Below are 22,328 nucleotides of genomic sequence, written 5' to 3' on the forward strand. Positions count from 1 at the left end.
AACAGCTCCGTAATTTTGCTCCGAGAGTGTGGCAGGATGAGCGAAAGCTTTTCAGGAAGGCGGGAGTGACAATGTGATGATTACAACCGATTTATGTATGCATCTCTACTCTCGAGCTTGAGTTCTAGGCGATCTACAGCTAGTGCTAGAAGCATCAGCCCAAGATCCAGACGGTCCATACTAGTGGCCGACTGCGGCCTCATGCATTGCTGAGAATCTCTTGCCCTCAGGCTTGTTGGCCTCCACCAGCTTCCTGATGGCAAGAACCTCGCTCTCCGACAACTCCACATCCCGGGAGGCCCAGTTCTCCTCCAGCCTCTTCGGCTTGGTAGTACCCGGGATGGTGATGAGACCTTGGGCAGCCACCCAGGCCAGGGCAAGCTGAGCAAGAGAGCAGCCCTTTTCGGTAGCGATCTTCTTCATCTCGTCCACGATGGCCTTGTTCTTATAAAAGCTCTCTCCTTGGAACTTGGGGACTGTGATGCAGGTCAGAAAATGTGCTCACCGGGGAAAGAGAAGGAAGGCATTCGAGTGCCTGTGACTACATACCAGTTCGACGGAAGTCATCGGGCGCGAAGTCGTCGGGGCTCTGATAGTCGAAGTTGTCGACCAACCAGCCGTGGCCCAACGGGCTGAACGCTACAAAGGCAATATCCAATTCCTTGGCCGTTTGAATTAGGCCGCTCTCCTCATGGAGCGTCTCAAAGGCAGAATACTCCGCTTGGACCGCATCGACCTTTGCGACTTTTCAAACGTCAGTTTTTAATTGCATGAAAGATGAAGCTGAAGTCGTTGTGGCGGATGAGACATACTCGAGTTAGCCTCGCGCAGGGTTTTGGCAGAGCACTCTGACAGGCCAATGTACTTGGTCTTGCCCTCCTTCCGAATCTCGTCAAGAGCAGCGATGGACTCCGACAGAGGTGTCTCTATAGCCTTTGTTAGATGAGTAGAAACAGGCTAGAGAGGATATCATACTCGGATCGATTCTATGCAGGTAGTACAGGTCTGGTGCGAAGCCTAGTCTTTCGATGGTACCATTGATGTAAGACCGGATATGGGATCTCGAGTTGGTGACACTGCGGTCGTTGAAGACATCAAAGCCACACTTGGAGGCAACTTGAAATATAAGGTCAATGCTAGATTATCACACGATGCCATAAGTGAACTTGAGCTTACCAAAGACCTTATCCCGGACGTTGTGCTTGCGGATGAAATCCCCGAGGATCTTCTCGTTAAGACCTGCGTCGTACGCAACCTGATGTCATGTAAGGGAACGTCATAAAAGAGACTTGCTACGTGCGGCACAGGGCTTACAGCAGTGTCCCAAAAGGTACAGCCCAGCTCGATTGCTTTTAGAAGCACTGGCTCCGCCTGCTCAGCCGAGAGCCTAGTGCCCATGGCCGACGTTATGCCCATTGCACCGAACCCCGGTACTGGGACGCGGATGCCGCCAAAGGGGAGAGTCTTGACCATCTTGGTATGGAATTGGAGTGACGATGGTGGATGTGTAGGGACAGCGAGTAGTAAGAGGATAACTTTGTAGATTTGCAAGTGATACATCATTTGATAGACATTGAGGGAAAGAATCGGTGACTTTATATAAGTTCTTGTGTAGGGTCATCATCAATCGTTCTCGTAAAGCGGAGCCATGGCATACAGCTTTAGCCTGGTAATTTTCTTTAGAAAAGTAAGCAAACCACCGATTTACTGGCCATAACAGATAAATCCGAATGCCGTATTTGTGAATTATTTGACTTATTCTGCCTCTACGGCTTCAGTCTTGAAACTAGCGAGTCATCGTACTGGATGTTACGACGTTCGGCTCCGTGTGCAGGGGTGTCAGCCGGTGCTAAAGGCCGCGTCTAAGTCCGCTAGCCCCCACAGCTCGGATGACATCCAGGACAAAGCCTTCAGCTTCTCGAGTCTAAATTGCTCTATATAACCTATTATCTCGCACTACCGCTCTCCGCACTGAAATATTAATTCATCATCGCCGTCTTCCTTCTCTGTGGCTTCCACATTAATGCAGCAAGAGATCAACTAGCACAGATGGCTTGGACGATATACTCACAAGGCTCGATCATCGCTGCTGAAACCAGAAGATGAGAGCAACTTGCACCCAGCACAGCTTGCGTAAGACGGAAGTTTCGTCGAAGCCGCAGTTTTCGGGGCCGGCTTGACGGGCATGAACTTAGCTTGACATCGGAAGCCAGTGCGAATACATGGCTGCCAACACAACTGAACTTGACAAGTTGTAGACTGGCACGGCGTTCCTTTTTCAAAAGCAGGACACGCCTTCCACAGCCTCTCAATTCGATCTTCTAGTTCGTGTAGAATAGATGGTTTGGACAAGGGTGAATCATGAGGTCGGTCACCCCATTGAGACGGGAATCTTTCGGATTACTGTCTGCATGGCGTTTGCTTTTTTGAACTCCAATGGCAATTCGATGCCCGCATATTTCTGAGCCAATTCATCTATGACACGTTCGGATCATGGGTAATCCAATGTAAATTTACCATGATGCCTGGACGACCCAGGCCATCCACGTCTAGTCCGCCCAGATATGTTAACATCTGTTCGGTCAAATCCAGGTCAGAATCCAGGTACCTTGGTCGTCGGAAAGCTAAGCCCAGGAGGTCTCGAATGATGCAATGAGAGAAGGCATTTAAGCTTAATCCACTGATCCGTTATCTTGAACTCGAAGGCTATAAGCCCCCTTCCCTCAGCAAAGTCACATACCAAACATTTAGAGATCTGAAGATGATGAAACACTTGATTTATATCACAGAAGATGCTAATCGCTATTCATACCCTACGATTTCTCATATAGAAACTGCATGCTTCAATGTACTCCAGTTGTAGACTTTCTCAGTCTTACTTGAAGCGTAGTATGATACGCTTAGCAGTATTATTAGCCCGCACATGCCGTCTTCCTAGGCCAAGATACTCGTTCTTGGATGCCTGACCAAACTTTTGGGTAAGGTAGTAACGGTACGGCACGACGCTTGGTGGCGCAAACCTTGAGTCCCAGGTCGACTGAGCCTCGTGGACACCATCGCGGCTGAGAAAAGTCAGAACGATTTCGGAGATACAGTTTCAAGACGAAATCCCGGACTAGAGTCTTCCTCGACGTAGCTATCATACCTGTTTGGCATATCTACAGACTTTACATAGCCAGTGAACCCCTAAAGTCTCAAACTCAACCAACTAAGGTTCCCGGTCAGCCAATGATCTGTTCAATATCGCAGACTCTGCCGAGGAGGCATCGTTGTCCAACTTGCTCACTCCGACATCCAGGTCGAACATTTGCCGTCAAATAACCCAAGGTAGATGCCATGGACCAACACGGTACTCTGCTAATTGTTCATCTAGACTAATATAAACCGCCTTCCATCCCCCATGGATTCTCATTCTCTTCGCCCAGCATCCACCACACTCTTGTTCATTTCATACACTTTTCTACGTTCTGCAAAGTCTCTTCTTGTACATACCATACTCGTCTACGCCTCATACAACCACTTCTCTCACACAACACTCTTCCTCTTCTCACAACACAAACCCATCTCTTCACCACTCAAGATGTCCTCTTATCAGCTTTCATATACCATGCTCAATGAAAGAAGTCTGGCTATCATCTGCCTTGCAGCTAGAATTGGCAAGAAGACCGAGGCTGGAAGCAAGGAGTACTTTCCCGGTGCCTCCCACTCTCGTGTATTCGAGTTCTTCTATTCGAAGTTTGTTCGATCTCAAGATTCTGTCTGGCGCCAGATCCCGCGCCAGATGCGCCAGGACCTCCTCGAAGAGTACTATCCCGACGTAGACAATGTCCATTCCTACCTCAGCGAGCGGGGTTTCAAGTCAATTCTCAAGAAACTGTGCTCTCACTGGTTTGAGGATATCGAGAAGCACATGCCAGATGTTCTGTTCTTGATGCCAGAGCAATCCAAAGTGGCACCGACCAAGAATGACTCAAAGAACAACAAGCCCGCCTCTTCTCACCCTCTGGAGGCGCCGGCCAAGCATTCGACCAAGAATCCATCCCCGCCCAAGGATGCCGAGCCAAAGTCTCTCCTCTCTACCAAGAGAAAACGCGAAGGGGCTGGGGAACACGAGGATAAACCTCGTGTTGCAAAGAGAACGAGGCTGATGACTCCCAAGAGCACCAGCGGCTCGGAAAGTCCTAGCCCCAGCCCCAGCTTGCAACGACAGCAGCAACTACAGCGCGAGGAGCGTTGGCTGTCGGAGAGAGAGGTCGCACGTATTGGGCGCCGGCCTCAAGGCAAGAAGTGGAAGTCGCAGATTACCCCACTGCATGTATAGGCGTGGGCCACACTCTTCTAAGCTGTCGAGCCCGTGTCTCTTCGCGTACGAGCAGTCGTGACATCGTCTATCGTCACAGGAGTTCTAGGTAATGATACCCTACGGAGATATTGGGTCGGAGTTTTGGTTTGGTAACGAGGTCTGAGATCTCTGCTTGTTTCGTGGAACCATGAGCCGGGGCGTTTGGTGTTGTCACATCAGCTTGATTATTAACGGATACTGCTTCGTATTACACTTCAATTGTACTTCGCGGCCGCAGGAATTGCTTGAGTCGTTGGAAGTTACTTCTGTAAACGACTACTAGATTGTAAATACGAATGAATGGATGTGACTCTCATCATGCCTGTGCTGGGTTTTTGTTCTGCCTAACCGATCTTGAAGACATCGCTGCCGTGTCTATCTACACCTCCGATCACCATCAATAGTGACTTGCCAAGTGTCTCGTTGCATTTATTAACACAGAAGATCATTTACCAAAAGGTCTCATTGGCAGAATATTGAAGAAGGCATTCGTATACTTTCTCGGTTCGGTCAAGCTTATGATGCTGTATTTGACAGCGACTCTCTCTAGTTACTCTCTCTACTCACCGACCCTCAACGTTGACCGCCATCGGTCCATCGTGCTTTTCATCTCTCTCCACATTGTCTGCAAATACTTCCACCTTAGCCTGTGCAAACTTGCGTGCACTCACGCGGTTCTCGAACAGCATCTCAAGCTCAGCTGGGGAGCGTCCCTTCGGTTCGGGAAGACAGAAGTACGCCCACACCAGTTCGCAGAAGCAAATTCCTGCCCAGATGAATCCTCCCTTTCCTCTCAAGTTCCAGGCGCTGGGGTTGATGATAGGCGGGTTCAAGAAGTTGGCGCCGATGCTAGCCAGAAGATAGGCATTGCGGGCAAGAGCAACTGTCTTGATTCGGAGTCGGGTGGAAGGAATTTCTGCGACTAAACAGTAGCAAGTTGGTCCCACGGTCATGTCGTATGTGATGACGAAGACCATCAACAAGGCTCCCGATGCCCAGCCTAGATCCGGACGGGGAGCCGGAATGCCCATACCGCCGACGGTCACTAGTACGGTGAACATGATGCAAAGACCAACGACATATAGCGTTCGACGTCCGACATGGGGGAGAAGGAACCAAGAGAGAAAGGTGCCGACGATAGCCATGGCATTAGTTCCGAGACCAAAGCTGAATGAGTTGTCCGAGTCAAAGCCAGCTTGTTGAAGGAAGTAGATGACGTTGCTGCCAAACCAAACGCCACAAGCAACTTGTCCCACCCACACGAAGCAGGCAATCATTGTTCGGCGAAGGTTGGTGCCGCGAAAGCAGTCGATGTATGAGGTTCCCTCCGAGTTCAGTCTCTCCATCTCGTTTGTATGGGCGATCATGGAGATGCTGAACTCGACGTCAGCATCTGTTGTCGAGGAACTCGCTAGTCGCCGCAGAGCATTGCGAGCGTCGGTCAGACGGCCCTTACGAACCAGCCAAGTCGGGCTCTCGGGTGCGAGCATAACGCCAACCATGATGGGCAAGGGGAACACCCATTGGATGGCGTAGGGAATACGCCAAGCCCAGTCGTCGGGGCGAGAAAGGAGTCCTCGCAGGACACCAGTACCGATGAATTGCCCAATGACCCAGCACATGTTTGTATAAGTCGTCATGATCGGTCGAAGGGCCATGGGCGTGACATCGGCGGCGTAGGTTGTCGTCAAAGCTTGGAAGGCACCCCAGGGGAGGCCACAAAGCAGACCTCCTGCGAGAAGGTAGCCGATATTCTGCGCAAAGAAGAAGAGGAAGATGAAGGCGATGTTAAGTACTAGGGCACCGAGGAAAGTCTTCTTGTATCCGTAGCGTTCCGCGACGATGCCACCGACGAAGAGCCCAATCATTTGACCAACTTGAGTAGCGTTTTGCAAGCCCGACTGCCATGTTGATGTCAGTTGATAGTCGCCGTTCTCCAACCGCACTCCGAATCTTCGACGGAACTGCGGCAAGCCGTAGAAGTTGCCAATTAGGGAGGTGTCGTATGCCTCCATGACAATGCAGAGAGAAAGGACCATTGAGAATGCCACAGACTTGGGATACGCCCGGAAGGACTCCATGACCGACATGTTCTTTTGGCTCTCCGTCGCCGCTTGAGCATCGTGGGCTACATAATCCAGAAGTACCGGCTCATGTTTGCCGTGCTTTTCTGCCGCACTCGGATCTGTGAGTGCATTTGCAGTCTCGACATTGGCCGGGGTGGTCGCCATTGGTAGCACAGACTCTAGACAGCTGATAAGATGACAGGGAAAGATGGAGATGGTTGTAGTAAAGTCCGGGGAAATCTGGGGAACATGTTTCCGAATTCGGGACCATGAAGAACTATTTATCTTGATGCCTCTTGCTCGCGTGGGTTGACCTCCGTGAAGAAAACCATCAACCCGCCTTTTCCCAGAAATATTTTGCTTGCGCCAACATCGTCCGACGTGCAACCCGCATCGGTGGTTCTTGATCGTACGCAGTCTTGGAGAACTTCACTGACTTGCAACTTTTCTCGTGGCAATCAGGTGGTGGTTGACTCGGGTCTCGAACAACCTAGCCGTCAAGGGCCGTAGTGTTGGTTCCATGTGGATAATGCGGGTTGGTCCGGGGATATTTCAAGCGAAAAGTTCAAGCGACAAGGCCGAGACTGCGATGCCCGGTTAAATTCTCGTGGAATTTTTAGCTACCCATGGAAATCCGATGACCTTGACAAGGAGGGGCCCCGGAGCCGATGGGTTGAAAAAGGGAATCCGCGTCCGGGTATCCGTACCCCCCACAAGAGTCAGTCGCTTGATTTATTCGCCTGAAATGGTATTTAGGAAAGACAAATGCAGTCTTCCAGACTTGAAACTAAATTTGGCTATTTTCATAATTCACTTTTCCGACATCTCATGTAACCATCGCCTTTGAAACCGGAATATGGAGAAAGGCAAGAAGCGTACGAACTATCCCTGCGATGGATGCTCGCTTCGGCGAGTACGATGCCACTTACAAGGAAGCAGCCCACCCTGCAACGAATGCCGAAAAAGATCAGTCGAATGCACGTTTCTCCGGGTTCCACGAAAGAGAGGACCGAAGGGGCCTCGATTGAGTACCACTCACAAGGTGGTAAACTACCAGGAGCAGATTCGGCAGAATCGATCAGGTCTCCCTCTTCCGGCTCGTGGACCAACGCAAAGCCCCAGATCGCCGTCAACTCCCGGTGTGGAGAACGAGAGTACTGCCCAGAAGAACCCTTTGGAGGTTTACATCGAATACCTGAACAAGTTTCGAGACCATCTAACATGTGTTTGGCCCGTCGTCAACGTGGAATCCCTAAAGTCCCGGATCTGTGGTTCGCTGGATGATCACGATGCATGGGCATTAGCTGGAGCCATCTGTGCTACGGTAATTGCTCAGCTACGACTATCTCAATTGCGGCTTTCCAAGCAGCATATCTTGGTCTCAGATGACAACAGCATTGCGGAAAGCTTTGCACATCATGCTCAACTCTCGCATAATCTGAGCAATCAGCGTCATCAAAGCACTTACTACAAGGAAGACACGACAGACTCTTTACTGACTGCGTTCTTTCTACACATCTACTTCGCCAATACGGAACGCATCAGGCTAGCCACGGTATACTTACATGAGGCAATTGCTCAATTGCATTTGCAAAGCCTACACCGTCCAGAGATCCTAGTCAGCCTCGCAGACGAACAAAGAGAATTGCTGTTGCGGATCTTCTGGTTGGTGTTTGTAACTGAGAGGTGAGTTCCTCCCCCTTTCATACTGGCGACGGTGCAGTCGATAAGCCTCCTCTAGGCAGGATCGGATTGCTGACAGAGAAGAAACAGGACATTCTGCGTGCAGAACTGTTTCCCACCATGCCTCAAGCCAATCCAGACTTTCCCGCTCTCCGGATTTCACATCCAAGGAGTCGGCGAAGTGGACGCTTCCTTCCAACTCCTCGCTCAACTCTTCACCCTACTCGACGATAACATAGTCATGGCGGCAGACAGAGGGGGTGTCACACCCGGCTCCAGCAAAGCCGACAATCTCTACAGCGCGCTTTCGGCCATGGCCAAGCAGGACTTCTCGGCCCTGGCGCCCAACCTCCCAGAGACCCAGCGAGTGAACGTGCTGATGACGGGGAACTGGATCCACATACTCTGGTGGCAGTTTGCTCTGAGCCACTACCAGATGTCTAGCCGCATGGATGATGCAATGCTCTCCATGCTGAAGCCTGCCAAGGTTGCCCACGAGGCCATGCGCCTGCTCGGGTCTGTTTCCCAGCAGGCCATTCGGACCCACGGATATGGCCTAGTAAGTATCACACTACCGAGGTTCTGGCCGCGCCGACGCTGACATTTTGCCCCTTTTTTCCTTTCCTGTAGGAGCTGAAAGTATTCCGTATTGCCGATGCTCTCATCGACATCCTAGCTTGCAACACGTGGTTGTCTAGCTCCCTACAGCCCGGGTGCAATAGTATGCTTCTGGGGGCCAGAGATGTACTGCATTCTCTCCAGAAAGCACTTTTTCTCATTGGTGGGCCGGAGTCTTTGTTTCACAAGAAGTTGATGCTGGTTATGGCCGAATCACAATTACCGGTGCCGAATGTCAGGGCTTTGACGCCGGGCGAGGAAGACGAATGCGTTGAGGATTTATAGAAGAGCCAGTACCATTGAATCACCCAAGTGATTGACTATGAATCTTGCACATGAAAGCTTCTCTGTCATTTGACCGTATCCTCGGGATGTATCGTGTAGATCGATAGTTCCCGGACAGCATGAGTGTCACCATCGACCATGAGCCCCGCCTTGATTTGTCTAGACACCTGTGCGCTTACTTGATGTGTCAAGTGACACGCCATGCCGTGGTTCTTGCGAGAAATTCAGGCGAGGAATGGTTCTTTTCGGTCACGGGATGCCATCGGCAGTCGCTTGACATGTCTCTCTCGCTGATTCGATAGATATTGTTTGGCAGTATTCAACACTCTTGTCATGCGCTCCGAACGCGCTGGATCAGTGCCTACACTGGCTGAAAATGTCTTTCTGAGAGTAGGACGAGCCCTTGATTCGACAGACTATACCAGGACTGTCACGAGTGGGAGAAAAGCCAAATCTGTGCCTACCCCATTCGATATCTCTCCGGCCCTTCACTTCATCGCAGCGCCTAAAGTATGTATACTACAATAGACGCAGTTGATAACTTGATACCACCGACGAGAACAGCAATTTGATATTTTGGCACCTTGTTCCAGCCTGCCTATGCTCAGAAACCCTTGATGCCGATAGGATGACAATTCATCTCTATCCCATGAGCAAAGAAAGACAGCAAGCCAGTGCCACGCATGAGCGGCGCAGTCTGAAAGCCCAAAGATGCCAACGCGGAAAATGACATCGCCATCAATCTTCAATGGTTGAGCCACACGAATCACAGACAGTCAGAAAGCTCCATCCAGATAGAATTCGGGTTCAGGGGCAACCAGTCCTTTATCATTTCTCAACAGCCACGAAGCCACAGCTACGAAGATGATAGGGCTTCCTCGAGTATCGCGTCCCATGATCGCGGCAACTTTCGGAGCCCTTTTGGGGTTGCGTAGAGCAGACGGATAGGGCAATGTAGAATAGTATGTGATGGAGCTGGAGGGATCCATCCCTTCATGAGAAAAGATACCCCGATGACTGTACTGAACTCTTCAGAGCCTTGCGTGATTGCCTCATCAAAGTCGCCTACTACCTCCCTCGTGTACCTATGCTTATCTTCCTCCCTGATGGGTTTCTAAGCGATCCCATCTTGCTTACGGAGTGACCCCGTAAATGTCCGAGCAGGAAGAGGTTGGCCCAGCACACGACCCAAAGCCCAAGATCATCGATGCGCAACTACGCTCTCCAACAGCAACAGCCCAAAACCTCAGGGACCACAATACTGACCAACATCTCTCTCAAACACATCCCCATGAATAGAAGGAACGCCAGACTCATTGATCATATTTTCATTTCGATTCGATCTGATCTCAGCCCAACCGCAGCGGCCGTACTACAAGAGAAAAAATCAACTACCAAAAAAGTACTACTACGACTGGTGAATAAAAAACACGCCATCTATCAACTCCCAAGCGAGCATCGCATCGCATCGCAATCGTATCAACAAACTCAAAGAGAGGGAGAATAAGACGAAGTAAACCCTAGACAGCAGCATGCGTCCTCCACACCAAGCCCTCCACCCCGCGTTCCCATTTGACAATCTTACAAGAAAAAGCTTCCATACTTTACGCCTGCCATGGAAGCCCCACGCGACGCAAAGACGAGGAATAGTCAAGATCAACCAAAATGCTGTCATGACGAAAGACGTGCGGATACCCATGTCTCATCCGTCATCTGTCCAAGCTTCAGAGTCTTCTTGTCCCCGTCACGTCTCACCCTCATCCCGAAACAACAAGACAGGGAAGCAAAAGAGACAACCACCTAAGCTTCTTCCGCCTTTCCATCATGAAGGGTGACGATCCCGTCTGTACTATACGAGATGGATAAAAACAAAAAAAGTTCGTTAACCAAATAAACCTCCCCCGCCCTTCTCTAGTCCGTGGCGGAATATCTTCCGCGCTGCAGTACCGCCAACGGACAAGAAGATCTTCAAATCCACCCTTCCACTGTTGAAAAACGACAAGAAACCAAACCGTACATCTTCGGTCTCTTCTCTGATAATGATTCCCTCCCTGAATGACGGCCAATTTATTGGCTTTTGGGTATCCCTGTCTTCTTAGTGATAGCCGCGCCGAGCTATGTATTTCGGGGTTTTTTCTTTGTGCAGCATTATATCTTCCCTTCCTGAACAATGAAACGACGATCCAACCTCAACGCCGATGGATGTTTGATGAAATGAAAAAGGGAGTGTGCATAAACACGTATATTGGAGAGGTGTACGATGCCAAGCAATGTCTGAGGATTTGGGAGGTTGCAAAGAGACTGCTTCTCATAAATCCAAAGCCGTCTCGATGGCATCCGCGACATGCTTCTGAAAGGGTGGTGTTGGAAACCCGGTTCCACTCGGGACTCGGTGGCAGGATCGCCAATAAGTCACCATGTTTGTGTACGGAAAATGGGTATATATAGGTATGAGAAATCGCAAGTCTCATGATGTCCTTGTGTCTCATCTCTCGATACTCTCGGGACTCATCATGCCCATGGGCTCGTCCTTATCGGTCTGACTGGCGTTGCCCTGGCTTTGCATGCTCTCGTTCCGCTCCATGCTTGGAGGCAACGCGATCGCCGCTGGATTGGGTCCGGTGCCATTGATGTTTGCGTGCTTGACCTTCTTTGCCGGTGTAGTCTCGCCCTTCTTCTCTGGAGAAGCATTGGCATCCTTGTTGGCTTGCGCCGCCAATTCCATTTTCTTCTTCTTCTTAGCGAGGGCAATCTGCTCCTTGGGCGGCCTCTTCTGCGGTGAGACAATCTTTCCAGATGCGCCAAGACGGGGTCTGGGCCGCCTCTGCTTAACAGGAAGCTCCTCGTCCTCGATCAAGGGCGTATCGCCGTTAGCGTGTAGCTTAGCCAGGAAGAAGTTCTTGACGAGACCAATCTGGCCGTGGATGTTCTCCGTCGTAATGGGCTCAACAGGCGGCAAGGATTCGAAGAGGTCGGTGACCTCCGCGCCAACCGTCTGTGTCTGCATCTGGAATTGGTTGCGAACACGGGACTGAAGCAAGTGAAGAGGAACCGAGAGCATATCCAAGCCCATCTCCTTGTCCAGACCAAGGGCCTTGAAACCAAAGAAGTCTTCGCCGAGATCCTCAGCAAAGTCACCACTAACGAACTGCTCGCTGCCGTCTTTGAAGGCACCAACACCATCTTGTCCGGCTTCCTGGGTAAGGGCAGGCCGCAAAAGTTCGGTCAAATGGAACTTCATACGTTCGTGGATGCCGCCAAGCTTCGTGCTGAGTCTGTCGACTTCGTCCTTGGCGTAAGACTCCAGACTAAGCAGGTCGCAACCGTTTTCATCGAGTGTGTGCAAGATAATTTCCTCGGGAGTGAAGCGAGACTGGAATCGAGAGCTTCCTTCGGCACGGGATACTGGTGCCTCGATCTTCTCTGCCTCGCGATACACATTGAAGGTCTTGATGATCTTCTCGAAGTAGTCAGATGCTAAGCTCGTCATGGTGTCAATAGCAGAGGGCTGAAGCTCTTCGAAACCGGTGTGGTAGAGAATCTTGGCTACGGAGCGCTGGAGGGCACTACGGCAAGTCTCTGGCGCAATGACTGGGCCATCATCTGCGATGAAGGATGGCTCGGCATCTTGCTCCACGAAAGATTCGTAGTTGGACTTGGGAAACTGGTTATTATAAACCTAGAACACATGCGTTAGAACACTTATACACCCGCCGGCGACGCCTGTATATACCTGAGTCTGGATCTGCATCTGCTTAATCACGCCGATCTTGCTCGATAGTTTCCTCGTCTCCTGGATCTGATGGATGTTGCTGTCGATCTTGCTGGCAAACTTGCTCTTAGGCGCCTTGAAGTGGCCTTCGGGGATCATTCGAAGATATTCCTCATGCTGGTTGATGACATGGCCCTCGCCGTCCTCGATCCACTGCAGCTTTGGCTGGATGTCCGGTAAAACTGTCAGAGGTTCGTAGTATGCTGGTACAATCTTTTCCTCTTCTCCTTCCATGCCCTCAGCCAGAGTTTCGGCAGGCTTCGCGGCCTCTTTAGCAGCAATGGCAGACGAGTCCGCCTGGGCTTGGCCAATGACGCCCAGGGCTTCGGCTTCCTTTTGCCCCCTCAGATACCATCGAATGCCGGCTTTATTTCGGAGTAGAGCAGGAGCGTCGGTGTTGAGCTTGTTGTCCTTGAAAAGCTGATACCGTTCCTTGGCGATGAGTGCTCGGTCCTTCTTCGTCACTTGCTTCCAGATCTTGTACTCTTCGTCCTCATAGGCCTGTTCTGCAGCCTCATTGAGAGCTTGCCCCAAGGCCATGCCGTTCAACGTGGGCCCATCGATATCCATAGCGTCAGCATTGCTTCCGATGCCCGAATGTCCGTTGACGCCGCCAGGCGTTGCCGAGCCACCGATTGGCGTACCGAATCCGCTACCATCAACTGCTTCAGAACCTTCTCGGCCCTTAGCCAGCAGGCCATTCAGCTGTAGCACCGGTTTCTGGTCAACACTGGGGGTGCCCTCCTTCTGATCAGTGGGTTGTTTCCGAGACTTGGCGCCCTTGGTTCCGGCAGTACGACCGCGAGATGACATTATCGGTTCATCGTCCGAGTCGTCACCGCCGTCTTCCTCGCCACCGTTCTGTTTTCGGCGCTCTTCTGCCTCGACCTCGGCTCGCGGTCTGATGACGAGGTCCGGAATGAGAGGGATAAGCTTCTCGGCCTCTTTCCTCATGCCATTGGCCATCCGCCTCAGAGGGTGTCCCATATCTTGGTTGTAGCGCAGGCAGTTGTCCCATATCAGGTTTAGGTCGGTGACGAATTCCGCCTTCGATTTATACGTGAGGGACTTGATTTTCTTGGTCATAGATCCCATGTCCATTGGCTGCTTGATGACTGCGTTGTGCCGAGGGTGGTTAGCCAATCCGAGTCAAACTTGTCTGCCTGGAGGCAACTTACGGTTATAGTAATCCGGCGCATCCCTCTTATTCACCCTCTGCAGAAAGGGCGTTGAGTATTCCGTATGTGCCTTCAACTCCGTCAAGACTTTCTCGAGGGCCTCGTACAACTCTTCTTGGTTGACATTCTCCTCGCTAGCCCATTTACTTCGGTTTTTTCGCACTTCGTTCATGAGCGACCGCAATTCTGCATCAGAGGCGCGAACTTGGTCGCGTTTCATGTCTATCCTCGCAATCAAGTGCTTGAGGGTTAAACTCGACGCGCCCAAGTTGGCGCTGCTGAGCGACCCGTGGTTCTCGGCCTGGGCGCCATTTGTCTGACTGTGGTTATTGTTGTTCTCCATCTCGGCCTGCAATTGCTTTTCGGACTCCTCCAGCTGCTGCTGTTCCAGCATAGCAGTCCGATCGTTTTCCAGAGTATAGAATATGGTATGGAAGCTCCGCCTCGCCGCTTCTTCGGTCGCGTTACGCGCCTCTTCCAGCTGTTTGCGCGCATCTTCGCTCGTTTTGGTGGTATCTCCAGATCCGTCGGCCTGTTTGAGTTTCTCGAGCTGTTTGCCGGGGGAGCTGACGGAGTGCACGGGCGAACTACCGGACTTTGAGGGGGAGAGTAGCGAACCGGCGCCGGCGGCCGCAATACCGTTCACGGGTTTACTCGAATCGGCTGCGGTCGCGTCTTCTTCTTCATCCTCGTCATCGTCATCGCCGTAGTCGTCTTCGTCGATGACCCGCTTGGCCTTCTTTAATGGAGGCTCTTGGATCGGCGCATGGTCGGTGGTAGGGGGTAAGGTGGAGGGGGAGGGGGCCGAGGGGCGGCGCAACGCATCGATGGCGGAATAGTTGTATGATCCGTCGTCAGCGAATAGCAGCGAGATCTTTGCCTCGCTTTTGTGATAGAGATCTTTGAACAAGGCGCGTCGTCGTTCCTCTTCAATATCAGGTTGTGCCTCAGGCATCAAGGACATTGAATGGTCGACGGGGGTTCCGTTTCGCGCAGGACCATCATCAAGTTGATGGAACAGGCGACTGGAGGGTTGATGATGGAGGGACGGCGGCTGCCATGCGTGGTGGCCATTGGGGAGGGACATTTTGAGCCCGGATTGATGATAGCGACAGGTGGGCGGCGTGTCGCCATGCGCAAGGAAATGCGCTCGTCAGGGACCGAGTCCGGGCGGCAAAGGGTCGTTATGAGCGCATCAGTAGAAAGAGCGACATCGATAGAGATGAGCTTTGCGTTTCGGAGACGTGACGGATTGTGGTTGTTGTGTATTGATGGATTGGAATAGGGGGTCTTTTGGGTGGTTCCGAGAGGTGAGGTTGAGGATTTGGAGAGGCTCGTACGCAAGTACGCGATGGAACTTTTCCCTTGCCTGAAGACGGCGAGTTGGCCGCTGCTAGCGGTACAGGGAACCTTGGTTGACCACGAGTTACGCAGCACAGACCACCACGAAGACTGTCGCATGTACTTAAAAACGAATTGTCAAGGTCTCAGTATGCTCGTCAATTCATCTACCTTTTTTTCGGACCCAGAAATGAGGTGCACTGGGGTGATGATGGGTGCCGCGATTGCGGGATGCAGGTACATGAACTTCCAATGCCGACGACGGCGCGAGCGGAGGCCACCGTAATTCCCCCCCCTTGGCCCAGCGCTGAGCGATCGGATCGCGTACGTTTTTGTCACGTGATGGCCCCAGCCAACCAGTCGCAGTCAGCAACGAGCCACGAAGCGCACCCCAGGCACCAAAGCACACCAGCAGGACGGGCCAGCAACACAACACAGAGAGTTTGTTTTTGGGAGGGGAGGAGGAAGTTGGGAGTACTTTAATGCCGAACAAAGTGGTGATGCTTATGTGCTTTACAGAGGTTTGAAAATGTCAGAAAGTCTCTAGCGACTCTCCGCAACACCACCAGACATGTCAATTCGCTCCCTTTACACATCATCCCGTGCACCTCACAATTCCCACCACCCACCCCCAGTGACCTCATCCGCATCCACGGGCGCGCATCGCGTCTGGCACCCCCAGACATCCATATCGCGACAGTACCTAACTGCGGCCCACGGCATCTTCCGCCCGGGCCACCTGAACCCGACCAAACCGGGCCCCCTCCATCTGCTCCAAAATCCTCGGGGGCCTACCCCTGTCCTCGAAGAAAGGTCCCGTACCTTACGCAGTAAAGCCTGGGGTTGGGGGGCGCCACCATTGCTGCACATCTCCTTCCGTCAGTGGGCTGAACTCCATTTCGCGTTCCCGCACCAGGACCAAAAAAAAAGCTCTCCCTCGCTCACCCCGATCCAGTCGCTTGGGAGCTCCGGCCAGCTGGACACCTCACCCTCGTCCGTGACGACCCCATTACGAACAACCCTGGCCAGTTTCCCTTTCATCTTTGAGAAGCAAACGCACAACACGAACCTTGACATCTCTCTCGTCTACCAGCTTGTAGCTGAACGTCCTTACACACCTCCATCACTCGAGCCGCCCATAAGTCTTCGAGACACTCCAGAAGCTTAGCTACCTTAGCTACCATTGCAAGCTACCAATCACACCACCATCTGCAGCAGCTCCTGCAGGTCTCTTCAAAATGCGGATACGTTTGCCCTTTGCAGGTACGTCAAGAGTCTCGACCACGGTCAACCATGGTTCTGGATCTTCATCGATTCCTTGCAGAGCCGAGTGGACAATTTAGCTCCATCTCTCAGCTTCAGCTTCTGCCTAAGCCCCAGCCCAAGCTCAAGCTCAACTTCATCTCCTTTCGAGCTCAAACTTCGGCTCAAGCTCGCAAATGCAAGTACGCAGAACCCAAGCTAACACTCCCCTCCTCCTCCTCAGGCGTCTTCTTCGCCCTCCTCCTCGTCGCGGGCTACGCAGGCCTAACAACCCTCCAACTCGGCCAATACGTAAACGACAAGGTCCTCCACTTCACAACCTTCTTCCTCCTTACCATCGTCTTCTACTGGATCCTCGACACCAACCGCCGCCGCACCCTCAACCTCACCCTCACCGTCTGCACCTTCATCCTCGGCGTCGGCTCCGAGTTCCTCCAGGGCTTCCTCCCCAACGGCCGCGAGTTCGACTTCTACGACATCGTCGCCAACGTCGTCGGCTCGCTCGCGGGCATCGGCCTGTGCTCGTGGTACCACAAGCGCATGCTCGAGCGCAAGCGTCGCACCAAGACATACCAGGCTGTCCCCGGGGAGGACGAGGAGGATGTAGAGCTTGGGGAGGGACATGAGACTGGTGTTGTTGAGGCTAGTGGTGCGAGGGATGGGGGCGCTGGTGTTGGTGCTGGTGCTAGCAGTGGAGGCAGGTCGCTTGAGGAGGAAGTGGACAATTGGGATGAGAACCAGGTGGATGACTGGGAAGAGGAAGATGGCGATGGTGATATCGGCGGAGTCAAGAGCAAGGATATGGATACGGGAGATATTGGCGATTCCAAGAAGCGGGCTGATTAAAGCTCTGTAGCAAGGAGGAAGCCCAGGAAACGTGTGCGATATGACGGATGAGCATTGAGTTACGATTTTTGGCGTTTAGGGAGGCCTTTCATCCTAGCAGCGTGTTTCGTAATAGATAAAATGACATTCTTTCCCCTCATCATACTGTGCATATCTCACTCTTACATCGTGAGGACCAGAACACGACTACTGAGCCAGGGCCAGAAACAGAGAATTTGGAACAATGGCTATGATTTCTAGGGTAGACAAACGAATAACCAAAACAGAAACGCCAACCCAGTAGCCTCGGCCATGACCTTCTATCGATTCAAAGTATTCAAATCCACAAACATGCAGGCCCTCACCAGCCAAAGGCTTCATTGTGCCACACCACATCCCGGCCCCTCATGACCCACGCGCCGACATACTTCCGCACCTCCCGTCCCATCTCCGCCGGCCCGCACACAAGTACCGCGACCCTTTCCTCGGCCCCCTGCCTGAAGAACTCGTCAACGATCTTGCGTAAGTCCGGACGCTTGCGGCTGCTCTCGCTGGTGAGGCGGTTCCGCCTCCGGTCACGTTGCAGTGAGCTCATCTCCATCTCGCCCTCGGCGTTCGTCTCGGAGGGAAGCCCGGCCATGGGACCAGTAGAGTCCGAGTCGAGGGCATCGCCTGTGAGGAAGACGCGGACGTTGGGGTCGTCGATGATGCTCTTGGAGATGGACTTTTCGGCGGCCGTAGCCCAGGCTGTGTCGCTGGCGCCGCGGATGGACCAGACGAGTTCGACCTTGGCGCTGGGGTTGTCTTGGAGGATGGCGTGGTAAATTGGTACGGTAAAGGTTGCGCCCACGCCGCCGGCAACCAACAGGAAGCGGTCGACTGAGGAGCCGGTGAGTTTGTCAAAGTGGAGGGATGCGGCACCGTACGGGCCCTCGATGCAGAGCGGGACTTTGCCGTCTTCGATGCCGGTGCCCGCGTTTGCGAAGCGGCCGAGATGTCGTGTGAGCGGGCCATCAAGTTGCCGAGCTACCAGAGTGAGGCTGCCGTTGTCCTCGTCGACGGATGCAACGGTGAAGGGGTTGAAGAGAAATTCAAAGAGCATTGCATCAGGGGATGTTGGGCCAGCTCCAGGTCGTGCCGCGGCGGGTACGCTGAGGTAGATGTGGGAACCTGGGCGAGTATGGAAAGCATTGATCTTGTGCTGAGGGATTGAGGCGGATATTTTGATCAGATTCGTGCCAGGGATGGTCTCAACCTTTGAGAGAGCCATTACAGTCCGGAGACGACGGACGGTAAGGTCGATGAGGAAGACGATGATAGCCTTGACCATAAACAGGCGAGCCGACTTGGCGTGGAAGAAGACCAGGACCGGAATTGCAAAGGCGCCGATAAGATGGGTGATAAAGAAGACGCGGTACGAGTACCTTCGAACGGTGGCAGCCGCTGTTGAAGTCATCATGTTCATGGTTGCAAACGCAACGACACCGGCGAAGACAACGGGTGCAAAGAGGCGCTTCTGAACGATGCCTTTGGCCACGAAGAAGTTCAGGTAGAATACGGCGTGGAGGACAAGAAGGGATAGCGTCACACGGGAGAGAACGCGGTGCCATTTGTTCAGCTCCTCGTGAGATGTGCGGAAAGCCTTGGCGATGGGGCTGAAGCTCTTCAATGCCAGCAGGTACTGAAAGGGGATCTGGGAGACTGCGATGATGCCAAAGCGTTTGGTGAGATGGAGGTAATCTACAGCTAGTCAGAAACATGTCGTGATTTTGGTCAATCTGAATGGCAGTTTTTTGAGCATGAAGTCATAAATTTCTCGAGGCTCACTTGAGTCTCTTGGGGGTTGGTTGCAGGGTCGAGGTTGGAGTTTCATCACGTTTGACATCCAATTGAGGGGATTCACAACTCACCATCGCCCGTCTCCAACACGCTCAGAACCAGCAGCCATGACGCCCAGGCCAAACCAAAAACCCATTGGTCCTTTTGACCCCAATGCTGCCCCATGAAGTAGACATCGTCGGCCAGCCACCACTTCCACTTCTTGATTGTGGCATCCCAGCTGTGGCTCCAGCTCTGTCTCTTTGTCTTCAGCTCAGGGGAGCCTGGGACAGCAGAGTAGGAAGCTCCCGACTGCCAGCGTTGACTGAGATACGCCCCGAGCCGGAATAGCAAAGCAATGATGATTGGCGTCAGTGCCGAGTACTGAGCATAGCTGCCATAACGATCCAGGGTCTGTCTCCGGACCTGAACCTCTTCCTTGGACAGGTCGACGAAGCGGTAGGGCCAACTCATGATGATCAATCTTTCACGGGTGACGCGGGTAATGGTGAGGCAGAGTTGGACAAGAAGGAAGCTCAATGGAGCTCAGTGCCACATGAGAAATACAAAAGGCAAGACAGGAAGGAAAAGGTTGTGATAATCCGCAAGCTCGGACCGAGCGGGTAATTACACAAATGAAGACGAAATGGAGTTGCAGCAGGAATTGGCGAAGGTTCCCGTCACTTGTCATATATCGAGAAGCGTGCCTGAGCAACCGACTACACACGGCAAAACGAACACCTTACAGCTGGCATCTTCGTCCAAAGTCTCACCTCGCAGTCGAGGCGGTTTTAGATTGGCTTAGGCTCGTTTTCCAATAGGTGTATCGACCAGCTGCGATGAATTGCTTGGTAAGCCACGTCGTGATTGGTCAGAAAGAAGAAGCTAAGGAGGTGACCCCTGAGCTTTCCCCCAAATGTTCCCGTTTCTGGTGGAGGCAAGTGCTCCCCATTGCCAAGCAGGCGTCGGTGACATTTCAGCGAACATCCCAGCTGTTCGTGGGCGGACGGGAAGGACCCTGCCGAAAGACCCTTCCATTCCACTGGCTCCAGCATCGTCGCTCTTGCACTTCGATCCATACAGACGGCATCGCAATTGTTGTCGACTGCTCTCTTCTGCATGTCACCTTATAAAGCTGTTACATCCACAACGGACGGGCCAAGAACCGCAGCATTCGGGCCGCAATGTTTAGCTCCAGGCTTCCTCCAGTCATTCCACTTGGCGACGGCAAGGCTGGTGGCTGAGCATGAATTTCGGTGTCACATTACACAGCTCGCAAAGCTCATATGTTGGGAAGTCGTCTTTGATTGGGACAGTTATCAAGACCACGCCTACCTCCAGCAGCAGATCTGCCTCAAATGGCTGGTTGGTTAACTCAGGGTATCGAGAAGCCCTGTCATGCAGCCTGCATCGGCGCTTAGAGCGGGGTTTGCGGCTCCCGTTCAGAGCCTGCTGTACAACACAACGATTCTTGAGCAATCTTCACAGCTGAGTCCTTTAATCTAGTCTTATAAGCACTTCGCACTCCGTTCTATGACATAATTTTCACCAATTACAATGTCATGAGTCAAAATGGACCCCACGTGCGCTTGCCAAGAACTAGAAGTGTTGTACTGGAAGAAAGGTGAGGTTGAAACGCTTCCTCTTATGTTGCTGGCCATACTGATAGGAATAGGCGATCAAAACTGGAGATCAACTACAACGACCATTGAGAAGGGATCGGCATCATTTCTAGCAGACGAGGAAGATTTCGATGTCTGCATCGTGTAAGCTTAGTAGAGCTTGGGTGACGGCTCAATGCTGACAAGTGGATAGGAATGCTTTTGCGCAGAAAATACGCGAATGTTCAGCATGCCGTGAGAAGTTTGCTAAAGCCTTCATGATCCCAGATCTCTGGTGGAAACGATACTGCAGAGATTCCAACGGCTACTTTGGATGCGAGACAAAGATTGATGAGGACGGAAATACTGCAGGACTGAGTGAGTTGTGATGATGGGGGCCAAGGACGCTGACTGACGGGAGAATAGCTACATGGGCGCGATTCCCAGTGAAGCTCACGAACGAAGGACATACAGGATATGAATGGTCAAAAACCAATGTGATTACGCACTGGGTGGCGAAGACTCGTCAAACAGTCCTCATCGTCTTCGACGCCGTCCAACCAGCGGCGAATTGTATGGAGAGGGTCCCGGAAGATGAATCCGACCCCATTTACGCCGTTCCAAGCGCGGACTACTTCCTCGACCCCTACTGGATATACATCGGAATCTTGGAGAAGGTCGTTACTTTGCAAGATGCCGCTGTATGGGCTGTTCGTGTTACAGTCCGGACCACAGAGAAGCAAAGGGATATAACCCACGGCTCCGACTTGGCCACGTCAAAACCTGCACCGGGCTTTCGTCATTTACACGAAACGGCACGACATGCTATACACGTTTCCGAGACATTGGATTTGGCCGTCAAGGCTGCTAGGAAGATTCTACTGCAACACGAGGCATTCAAAGTTGGCCATGATGATGAGTCCAGGTCTGCCACCGCATGGAAACGGGCTTGGAATTACACGCATCAGCGGTTGCAATTCTTCGAAGAGATGATCACCAGCCTTCAAGAGCGCTCGGCTTCCAATAAGGCTCGACATTTCAACGAGATCTCGCTCGCATACAACATGGTTGCTCAGTCCGACGCCCGGATTTCTGTAGCCATCGGTCGCGCGACGCAGAGGGACAGCGAGGCCATGAAAACCGTGGCTTTTCTAACACTACTTTTCCTGCCGGCGACTTTCGTTTCAGCCGTCTTCAGCACTTCATTTTTTGACTACGACTCGGCCTCAGACTCGTGGAACGTCTCTGGAAAGTTCTGGGTCTACTGGGTTGTAGCAATTCCAATAACCCTCGTAACGGCTCTGCTGTGGTATTGCCGACATTCTATGAGCCCCTCAGGTAGTTTCGACTTACTTCGACGGGCGGATTCCCAGAGAGCATTTGTATGCAACGATATCGAGTTTGGGGATGGTAAAGCTGATGCGGGGTTGCGGCATCAGGCGCAGGCAAAGTCATGGAGATAATGGCATAGCACGCTGTGCCGCACTCGTGGTCAGGCAGACTCATACCTGGTGCCGCAGATATTGAATGTGACAG

General features: G+C 52.3%; 8 protein-coding genes across 8 annotated transcripts; 4 read left to right on the forward strand and 4 right to left on the reverse strand.

The window, feature by feature from the left end:
• Positions 1-180: 180 nt before the first annotated feature.
• Positions 181-1,473, reverse strand: CPAR01_07490 (aldo/keto reductase; the record flags this gene model as incomplete). The annotated part of the gene is made up of 6 exons (XM_060491759.1): positions 181-476; positions 550-744; positions 813-926; positions 976-1,116; positions 1,177-1,255; positions 1,315-1,473. 6 exons carry the CDS (start codon positions 1,471-1,473, stop codon positions 181-183), a joined length of 984 nt encoding a protein of 327 aa, XP_060350633.1.
• Positions 1,474-3,580: 2,107 nt separating this feature from the next.
• CPAR01_07491 (uncharacterized protein) lies at positions 3,581-4,321 on the forward strand (the record flags this gene model as incomplete). Its single annotated transcript, XM_060491760.1, has 1 exon — positions 3,581-4,321. One exon carries the CDS (start codon positions 3,581-3,583, stop codon positions 4,319-4,321), a length of 741 nt encoding a protein of 246 aa, XP_060350634.1.
• A 584-nt stretch (positions 4,322-4,905) lies between these two features.
• Positions 4,906-6,573, reverse strand: CPAR01_07492 (general alpha-glucoside permease; the record flags this gene model as incomplete). Its single annotated transcript, XM_060491761.1, has 1 exon — positions 4,906-6,573. The coding sequence occupies one exon, from the start codon at positions 6,571-6,573 to the stop codon at positions 4,906-4,908; it is 1,668 nt and encodes a 555-aa protein (XP_060350635.1).
• Positions 6,574-7,264: 691 nt separating this feature from the next.
• On the forward strand, positions 7,265-8,994 carry CPAR01_07493 (AflYd/sugR/sugar regulator; the record flags this gene model as incomplete). Its single annotated transcript, XM_060491762.1, has 3 exons — positions 7,265-7,963; positions 8,198-8,650; positions 8,854-8,994. The coding sequence occupies 3 exons, from the start codon at positions 7,265-7,267 to the stop codon at positions 8,992-8,994; spliced, it is 1,293 nt and encodes a 430-aa protein (XP_060350636.1).
• A 2,485-nt stretch (positions 8,995-11,479) lies between these two features.
• CPAR01_07494 (uncharacterized protein) lies at positions 11,480-15,031 on the reverse strand (the record flags this gene model as incomplete). Its single annotated transcript, XM_060491763.1, has 3 exons — positions 11,480-12,673; positions 12,728-13,881; positions 13,945-15,031. 3 exons carry the CDS (start codon positions 15,029-15,031, stop codon positions 11,480-11,482), a joined length of 3,435 nt encoding a protein of 1,144 aa, XP_060350637.1.
• An 825-nt stretch (positions 15,032-15,856) lies between these two features.
• On the forward strand, positions 15,857-17,394 carry CPAR01_07495 (VanZ like family protein; the record flags this gene model as incomplete). Its single annotated transcript, XM_060491764.1, has 2 exons — positions 15,857-16,391; positions 16,463-17,394. 2 exons carry the CDS (start codon positions 15,857-15,859, stop codon positions 17,392-17,394), a joined length of 1,467 nt encoding a protein of 488 aa, XP_060350638.1.
• A 340-nt stretch (positions 17,395-17,734) lies between these two features.
• On the reverse strand, positions 17,735-19,665 carry CPAR01_07496 (ferric reductase like transmembrane component; the record flags this gene model as incomplete). Its single annotated transcript, XM_060491765.1, has 2 exons — positions 17,735-19,113; positions 19,284-19,665. The coding sequence occupies 2 exons, from the start codon at positions 19,663-19,665 to the stop codon at positions 17,735-17,737; spliced, it is 1,761 nt and encodes a 586-aa protein (XP_060350639.1).
• A 1,098-nt stretch (positions 19,666-20,763) lies between these two features.
• Positions 20,764-22,255, forward strand: CPAR01_07497 (uncharacterized protein; the record flags this gene model as incomplete). Its single annotated transcript, XM_060491766.1, has 4 exons — positions 20,764-20,815; positions 20,867-20,957; positions 21,007-21,170; positions 21,219-22,255. 4 exons carry the CDS (start codon positions 20,764-20,766, stop codon positions 22,253-22,255), a joined length of 1,344 nt encoding a protein of 447 aa, XP_060350640.1.
• Between the last annotated feature and the right edge of the window lie 73 nt (positions 22,256-22,328).

This window comes from Colletotrichum paranaense, assembly GCF_030867605.1.
Source record: "Colletotrichum paranaense strain IMI 384185 chromosome Unknown Scaffold_5.1, whole genome shotgun sequence".
NCBI classification, from domain to species: Eukaryota; Fungi; Ascomycota; class Sordariomycetes; order Glomerellales; family Glomerellaceae; genus Colletotrichum; species Colletotrichum paranaense.